General features: G+C 46.1%; 1 protein-coding gene across 1 annotated transcript; it reads left to right on the forward strand.

Annotated features, from left to right (window-relative positions):
• The first annotated feature begins 1,131 nt into the window (after positions 1 to 1,131).
• LOC123133324 (uncharacterized) lies at positions 1,132 to 6,573 on the forward strand. The gene is made up of 2 exons (XM_044552823.1): positions 1,132 to 3,722; positions 4,106 to 6,573. Exons 1-2 carry the CDS (start codon positions 2,951 to 2,953, stop codon positions 4,114 to 4,116), a joined length of 783 nt encoding a protein of 260 aa, XP_044408758.1. The 5' UTR covers positions 1,132 to 2,950; the 3' UTR covers positions 4,117 to 6,573.
• The last annotated feature ends 2,910 nt before the right edge of the window (positions 6,574 to 9,483 follow it).

The raw sequence follows: 9,483 nt of genomic DNA on the forward strand, positions 1-9,483 counted from the left end.
AGCATGACCACATAGTAGTCTTATAATAAAACACTACTGAGGGAGTCCTGGACTAGGGGGTGTCCGGATAGCCGAACTATCATCATCGGCCGGACTCCAAGACTATGAAGATACAAGATTGAAGACTTTGTCCCATGTCCAAATGGGACTTTCCTTGGCGTGGAAGGCAAGCTTGGCGATATGGATATGTAGATCTCCTACCATTGTAACCAACTCTGTGTAACCCTAGCCATCTCTGGTGTCTATATAAACCAGATGGTTTTAGTCCGTAGGACAATAACAACAATCATACCATAGGCTAGCTTCTAGGGTTTAGCCTCCTTGATCTCGTGGTAGATCTACTCTTGTAACATCCACATCATCAATATCAATCAAGCAGGATGTAGGGTTTTACCTCCATCAAGAGGGCCCGAACCTGGGTAAAACATCGTGTCCCTTGTCTCTTGTTACCATCCGCCTAGACGCACAGTTCGGGACCCCCTACCCGAGATCCGCCGGTTTTGACACCGACGTTGGTGCTTTCATTGAGAGTTCCTCTGTGTCGTCACCGATAGGCTCGATGGCTCCTTCGATCATCAACAACGACGCGGTCCAGGGTGAGACTTTCTCCCCGGATAGATCTTCGTATTCGGCGGCTTTGCACTGCGGGCCAATTCGGTTGGCCATCTGGAGCAGATCGAAAGCTACGCCCTGGCCGTCAGGTAAGATTTGGAAGTCTTAACTTCATGGCTAACATCCGCGGAGACTTGATCTTCAACGGATGATAAGCACATTTCATATATACAATTTTGGCATAGAAATATATTATTTATTGAGATATGACCATTAATTCTTGCTGTGAAATATTGAATATTTGCATGAAAATCATATAAAGTATCATTTACTAGTCTTTGGTCTATTTTGCAGAAATGTGCGCAAAGGCACTATAAATCTTCAAGATCCGGACTAAGTGGCTAAGAGAACGAAGAAGAGGAGGAAGAATGGACCCGACCGTGAAGAAAAGAAGTAACCAGAGGGGCCAAGCTAAAGTTGGAGGGATCATCTTGTGAAGAAAGAATAGAAGTGGAAGGGCAAAAGAGCAAAAGTGGCAGATCAGAGGAGGGGGATCAAATCCCTACCGCAGCCTCGATCCCCTTCGGGCCTGGCTACATCTCATCTCTCTCCCTCTCCCCTTCTTCTCCATCACCGGCCGCCGCCACGGCCAGGCCGGCATGGTGGTGAGCCATTCACCCAGCGCCACCATCTCCTTCTCCTCCCCGAAGCCATCCATCTCCACCGTCCGTGCCCAGCGCCAACCAGCACCGCCTCCATCCATCACCCAGCGCCACCACTACTCCTCCTACCTCCAGTGCCTACATCCACCACACCAGCCGCTCCCTCACGCGCCGCATCAGACACTCCGGCGCGAGTGTCTGGTCACCCGCGTGAGTGCGCCACCCAACTCCTTCGCCTCGGATCTATCTCACAGACCACCAGTGTGCCACCACCATCGCCAACTCCCTCTTCCTTCTTCTGCTCTCTGCCTGCTGCTGCTTCTTCTTCCCACGCCCCTGCTGCTGCTTGCTCTCTCAATCTCTGCTACTACTTCTCCATCTCTTGCTGCTACTTCTTCTCTGAACCTCATTTCTTCTCCTTGCATCCCCTTGTTGCTGCTCCATTCCCAAACTGCTGCTACCTATTCTTCTTCTTCTCTGAACCTTTGTCCTTCCCCTCGTTGCTGCTCCTCACTTGCGCTAGCTGCTCCTGTTCCCTACGCCTCTGCTACTGTTTCTTGCTTCTCTTCTGAACCTGAAGCTCTCTCTCTCTCTTATCTCAAACTGCTATAAACTTTAGAAGTGTAATGTTCAGAATTTTGTAATGTTCAGGGTTGTGGAATGTTCAGACTTGACAAGTTCTAGCAACTCATTATTTGTTCAGTTTAGTACCTGTATAATAAAGTACTTGTTATGTTGGACCTGGCTAGTTGAGGCCTTGTTAATTTGGGTGATAATTGATCTATTAGAATGTGCTTCTGTGTATTACTATTCTGCTAGTATATGTGCGTGTTCACCTTGTGTACTAATCCCCTTTCCTAGTTATCTTCCAGTACTTGTCAACTTTGTGTGTGTTTGATTTTCAGTCCATGTGTTAGCTCAAGTACCTGTGCCATATAAATATGTGTGTGTGCTTGTGATTTAAATAATCTGTTTTTTGTTCAGTAATTCATACGCTTGCTAGATATATATGGTCATGCCTTTTGAATTCCCTTGTCACTGATGTTAGCCTTTTAGTTTCTATAATAATATGAAAATACCAAAAAGACAGAGTAAAGATAATCTTCATCTCCCTTTGCTTCTGTCATTTTCTTTGTTGATGATCCTTGTTAGTGTTAGGTTTATTTTCTGTTTTCATCATTCAATTGGGTCACCTAGCTTTAGTTGAACGTAGTTGCCGTCGCCTAGTCCCTGTGGAGAACACGACATTCGTAGTTTGGGGCGTAAAAACCCCGCTATATTACAATTGATTATTTTGGCGCCGTTGCCGGGGACTAGCGTCGAGCGATTGTGCTAGGCTATAGACTAGGTTTTTCTTGTTTTCATCTTGTGCCATATATTTGTGATATTTCTCAAGCCACTAACCCCTGTTCTAGTTAGTATCTTTTTGTCTTCTTTTCCTTTTTGCAGGTTGGATTATCCTCTCGGAAATGGCATTCTATTCAGATCATCATGCTTATGCGAGCAACACTACAAACAGCACAGAAACTATTCAAGAACTGATAGGTAAGATTTCCCATCGATTAGATGATTTAGCTCGGCAGTGAGAAGTAGTTTTAGAGGATAGGCCTAGTTCTTACTATCCTTATTCTAAAGGCCATCCTTATGTTGCTCCTACTTGCCATATTTGTGGATTTCAGGGCCATTCGCCCGCTGAATGTCAGCGTGGCTACTCTCACACTCCGGATTGTTTTGGCATGAGCTTCGCTCAAGAGCATAGCTCATACCAAAACAATTACTCACATGGGTGGCCTGAAATCCCGAATATGTCATATAGGAGCAACAACCCTGAGATCTCACAGTTTGGTTCTAGTAATCATATGCAGGGATTTAGGTACAATGAGGAGAGCCACAACTATGCACCACAACAATTCCATTCAGCTCCTACTCATATACCACAGCACCAAGAGATGTGTCCAATGGAGTTAAATGGTCCTCCATTTGGTCAACCAACAACTCCAGCACCTGTTGTGCAATCTCATGTGCAAGTGCCCACACAAGATGAGTTCGATGACATAGACAAGCTCACACTTTTGAGTCTCGAGTTCACTTGGAGTGCCGAGGATGATCCTATTAGGAAGGTTATACTAGAGGAAATGAAGAAGATTAAGAGTGGAAAGGAGCTAGTGGATGAAGTAAGGAAGATTGAGAAGAACATCAACGCTGGTAGTACTATCTCATCTCTCCTTGAGCTGAGTGCTGCTGAGATTTCTAGTCATACATGTGAGATTCCAACACCTTCACATTTCGTTGAGCAAGATAGCAAGTGCCTTGAGCAAGAAATACCTCAGATTGAAGAAGATGAACTAGAAGACAAGGAACAAGATGGTCAAGAGCTGCAATTCCCAAGTGATCAAGTTGAAGACTCATCATCTACTACTCCTGAAGAAGTACAAGAAGCTGCTGTAGATGAAGATGAAGAACCTGAGATTCATTGGACTATTATCATACATGAGCATGATGTGTCAGGTTTACCCAATCCTCTTGATGACATGAGTCCTTATGATTTATTTGCTTCTACCTTGCATTACATGATGCCATCACTTAAGATTTATTTGAAAAATCATTTACTTGGATATGATGATACATACACTGTTGGTGGCATTGCTCTCATTTGTGATGATCACAACTACTTTCCTCATGCTAGTCTTGAGCTTAATGATAAATGTCATCCTCGTGTGAGTATTGACCATGCTGATTTCTGCCATCCTAAACATGTGCTTTATAGTTATGCTTATATAATTGGATATTCCATTGATGACTTGGAGGGCATCGACCGTATCACTTGTAGTTGTTTGTGTGAGTCCTATTTTAGGCTTTTGCTACTGCACTATTTACTACATGCTGACCAGGTTCGAGGTGACATTCCTTGGGATCCTGGTGGAGTCAGAGCATGGCGATGAGGAGAAGCAATGGGGCACACATATGGAAGAGTGAAGCTGGAGCATCCACGAGGAAGCAAGGGAGAAGAGCTGCAGCTGGTGAGGTGATCGAGCGAATGCTACATGATCAAAGCCCGGTGAGATGTTTCATGACCCATTCTGAATATCATAAATACATGCTAAATTCAATTGCTAGTTGGGTTGCTTGAGCTAGTTATTACTTGTTGTCAAGCTGAAATTCACCTTTGGCATTGTGCTTGATGTGAATTTGTGAACTTGATTTCTGAATGCCTTGTAAACTAGTGATCTACACCATGCATGCTTTGCTGAAATTTGTGGAAGTTATTAGTTTTGAGTGCTCAAATCCCTAGTACACTAGAAAACTTGATCATTTTTTGCTTTTACCTTGATACACCTAGATCACCATGTTTAGATGCTGAATTTGTGCTAAGTGTGTTCCCATTGAGAGCAATCACCTAACCACTATGGATTAGCATGCTATGTTCCCTGGATCAGTAGCATGTGAACCAGACATGGAGAAGTGATGATTCCTGTTTTTGTGCTTATGTGTTGTTCATTTAAGATAGGTAATAATGAATATATAAGTCTGGCTACCTACAGTAGCATGTCATGTTCCCGGGATCGGTGGCATGTGAAATCGGGTTAGCTTGGGCAGTAATTAATAATAATAAAAAAGTAATTGTCGAACCAGGTGTATACCATGATCTCGGGATCGGTGGTATGTTCCTTTGGGGAGACAAACAAAAAAATTAATAAAAATTGGTTGAGCCAGGTGTATACCATGTTCTCGGGATCGGTGGTATGTTCCTTCGGTGAGACTAATAAAATAATATGTGTGTTTCTTTCAAATTCAATAAGTGGTTCAACCACAAAGTCATATTTCTGCAAATAAGAGATTTAGTTCCAGTTCTTTTTGTTCTCGGGATCATGCTCTCTTTAGGAACCATTTGGCGCAGTCATCATTTAAACTTGTTGATCCTCTTTTATCATTGTAAAAGTTTAAAATGGTCATGCTTACTAGTATCCTACCGCTTTGAAGCACTCCTAACCATTAATTTTCACTAGCTAAGTCCAAAGCATGCACTGTTTAGAGATCTACTTCACTTGGTATTCTCTAGTCAGCTCACTGTTCACATTCTTGTTCTTGTCATATGCCTTTGCTCGAGGACAAGCAAAAGTTTAAGTGTGGGGAACTTGATAAGCACATTTCATATATACAATTTTGGCATAGAAATATATTATTTATTGAGATATGACCATTAATTCTTGCTGTGAAATATTGAATATTTGCATGAAAATCATATAAAGTATCATTTACTAGTCTTTGGTCTATTTTGCAAAAATGTGCGCAAAGGCACTATAAATCTTCAAGATCCGTACTAAGTGGCTAAGAGAACGAAGAAGAGGAGGAAGAATGGACCCGACCGTGAAGAAAAGAAGTAACCAGAGGGGCCAAGCTAAAGTTGGAGGGATCATCTTGTGAAGAAAGAATAGAAGTGGAAGGGCAAAAGAGCAAAAGTGGCAGATCAGAGGAGGGGGATCAAATCCCTAGCGCAGCCTCGATCCCCTTCAGGCCTGGCTACATCTCATCTCTCTCCCTCTCCCCTTCTTCTCCATCACCGGCCGCCGCCACGGCCAGGCCGGCGTGGTGGTGAGCCATTCACCCAGCGCCACCATCTCCTTCTCCTCCCCGAAGCCATCCATCTCCACCGTCCGCGCCCAGCGCCAACCAGCACCGCCTCCATCCATCACCCAGCGCCAACCAGCACCGCCTCCATCCATCACCCAGCGCCACCACTACTCCTCCTACCTCCAGTGCCTACATCCACCACACCAGCCGCTCCCTCACGCGCCGCATCAGACACTCCGGCGCGAGTGTCTGGTCACCCGCGTGAGTGTGCCACCCAACTCCTTCCGCCTCGGATCCATCTCGCAGACCACCAGTGTGCCACCACCATCGCCAACTCCCTCTTCCTTCTTCTGCTCTCTGCCTGCTGCTGCTTCTTCTTCCCATGCCCCTGCTGCTGCTTGCTCTCTCAATCTCTGCTACTACTTCTCCATCTCTTGCTGCTACTTCTTCTCTGAACCTCATTTCTTCTCCTTGCATCCCCTTGTTGCTGCTCCATTCCCAAACTGCTGCTACCTATTCTTCTTCTTCTCAGAACCTCTGTCCTTCCCCTCGTTGCTGCTCCTCACTTGCGCCAGCTGCTCCTGTTCCCTACGCCTCTGCTACTGGTTCTTGCTTCTCTTTTGAACCTGAAGCTCTCTCTCTCTCTCTTATCTCAAACTGCTGTAAACTTTAGAAGTGTAATGTTCAGAATTTTGTAATGTTTAGGGTTGTGTAATGTTCAGACTTGACAAGTTCTGGCAACTCGTTATTTGTTCAGTTTAGTACCTGTATAATAAAGTACTTGTTATGTTGGACCTGGCTAGTTGAGGCCTTGTTAATTTGGGTGATAATTGATCTATTAGAATGTGCTTCTGTGTATTACTATTCTGCTAGTATATGTGCGTGTTCACCTTGTGTACTAATCTCCTTTCCTAGTTATCTTCCAGTACTTGTCAACTTTGTGTGTGTTTGATTTTCAGTCCATGTGTTAGCTCAAGTACCTGTGCCATATAAATATGTGTGTGTGCTTGTGATTTAAATAATCTGTTTTCTGTTTAGTAATTCATACGCTTGCTAGATATATATGGTCATGCCTTTTGACTTCCCTTGTCACTGATGTTAGCCTTTCAGTTTCTATAATAATATGAAAATACCAAAAAGACAGAGTAAAGATAATCTTCATCTCCCTTTGCTTCTGTCATTTTCTTTGTTGATGATCCTTGTCAGTGTTAGGTTATTTTCTGTTTTCATCATTCAATTGGGTCACCTAGCTTTAGTTGAACGTAGTTGCCATCGCCTAGTCCCTGTGGAGAACACGACATCCGTAGTTTGGGGCATAAAACCCCCGCTATATTACAATTGATCAGCAGATTCGAGCCACAGCCGAGCGTGCCGCACTGTCACGATGGGCATGATTTAGCTCTGCTGCCGGACAGTGCCCTGGAGGCCACACACGAAACCGCTCCGACCCTCGATTCGGAGCCGGCTGCGCAGATCGAGGATGGATGGTTAGACACCGCCTCGGGGGCTGCAACCTCTACGACGATAGAGCCGAATACTGACTTTGTCCCTTCTGAAGCTCGTGACTCCAAGGTGCCGGACTCCTTGCCGGACTCCGAACCTCCCGCGCCCCCACCAATCAAATCCTATTGGGCGTCAATCATGGAGTTCACCGCCGCGGACATCTTTCAACACTCATCTTTTGGCGACGTCCTGAGTTCGCTAAAGCATCTCTCGTTATCAGGAGAGCCCCGGCCGGACTACAGTTAGGACGGTTGGGATGTGGACGACGAAACTCAAAACCCACCCACCACCCACTTAGTAGCCACTGTCGACGATTTAACCGACATGCTAGACTTCGACTCCGAAGACATCAACGGTATGGACGACGATGCTGGAGACGACCAAGAATCAGCGCCTACTGGGCACTGGAAAGCCACCTCAACTCACGACGTATACATGGTGGATACACCAAAAGGAAGTGATGACGAGGAACAACGGGACGCGGCGAAGGATAATTCCCCCGAAAAACAACAAAAACGACGATGCAAGCGCCGCCCGAAGTCCCGCCTCGATAAAAACGGCACCCATACTGACCCAGCCGTAGAGCAGGGCGAACCAGTGGACGAGCAACCCATTCCCGGCGAAAACAATAGTCCAGACGATCTCACGCCGGACACATCACCGAAGTATAAGAACCTTCACAGAAGGCTCGTCGCCACTGCAAGGAGTTTGAAGAAGCCAAAGCGGAAGCTCAAAACGGCGGAGGACGTACTCAGAATAAGATGGAGCAAAGTACTCAAGACCGCAGATAAATACGGTGATAGTCACCACGCAAAGAGCTACCCGAAGCGCAAACTGTTGCCTGAATTTGACGAGGAGGCCGTAGAGCCCCCACAGTCAAAAAATAAAGAGGCCGCCTAGCCGGATAGACGACCAGTTAACAGGCCAAGAGCGGCAAGCGGGCCGCACATAATCCGGCACACTTTCCAAATAAGGATCCTAGCAAAAAGGATGGCCCAGTCAGGTCCATCTATGGGACAAAAAAGAAGGCTCCAAGAGGCAACACAACCCGCTGAGTGTTCGAAGATAACGGCACACCTAAATACAGGGGCGCCGCACACCCACTATGCTTCACCAACACGGTACTGGATCATGAATTTCCAGCAGGATTCAAGCCCGTAAACATAGAGGCATATGATGGAACAACAGACCCCGGAGTCTGGATTGAGGATTATATCCTACATATACATATGGCTAGAGGAGACGATCTCCACGCCATAAAATACCTACCCCTCAAGATCAAAGGGCCAGCTCGGCATTGTCTCAAAAGCCTCCCAGAAAATACCATTGGAAGTTGGGAAGAGCTTGAGGATGCGTTTCGAGCAAATTTTCAGGGAACTTATGTCCGCCCTCCGGACGCAGATGATTTAAGTCACATAACTCAACAGCCCAGGGAGTCAGCACGCAAATTCTGGAACAGGTTCCTCACCAAAAAGAACCAAATAGTCGACTGTCCGGACGCCGAAGCCTTAGCAGCCTTTAAACATAACATCCGAGACGAATGGCTCGCCAGACACCTCGGCCAGGAAAAACCTAGAACAATGGCCGCACTGACAAGCCTCATGACCCGCTTTTGCGCGGGGGAAGATAGCTGGCTAGCAAGATGTAGCACCAGCGACCCGAGTACATCCGAGGTCAGGGATGGAAATGGGAAATCACGACGCAGAAAAGATCAGCGCAGGAATAAGGAAAGCGGCCCAAACAGCACGGCGGTCAACGCTGGATTCAAAAGCTCTCGGCCGAACATCAAAACAATGCCCCTTAAGGATAACAGTGACGAGCTATCCAACCTAAACAAAATCATGGATAGGATATGTCAAATCCACAGTACCCCCGGGAAGCCTGCAAACCATACCCACAGAGATTGTTGGGTCTTCAAGCAGTCCGGCTGACTTAACGCCGAGCACAAGGGGCTCGACACACCAAGCGAAGACGATGACGAATCCCACAGGCAGCAGACCGGAGCATAGAAGACTTTCCCACTAGAGGTCAAAACAGTGAACTCACTTCATGTGATAAATTGTGCGGAAGCAATATAAACCTGCTATACCAGGACACCATCCGCAGAATGGGGATAGACCCTACCAAAATCGCCATAGCAACACTTCCTTCAAAGGAGTGACGCCAGGCCCTTATGCCAAGTGTACAGGCTCTG

Source organism: Triticum aestivum, chromosome 1B (assembly GCF_018294505.1).
Source record: "Triticum aestivum cultivar Chinese Spring chromosome 1B, IWGSC CS RefSeq v2.1, whole genome shotgun sequence".
NCBI classification, from domain to species: Eukaryota; Viridiplantae; Streptophyta; class Magnoliopsida; order Poales; family Poaceae; genus Triticum; species Triticum aestivum.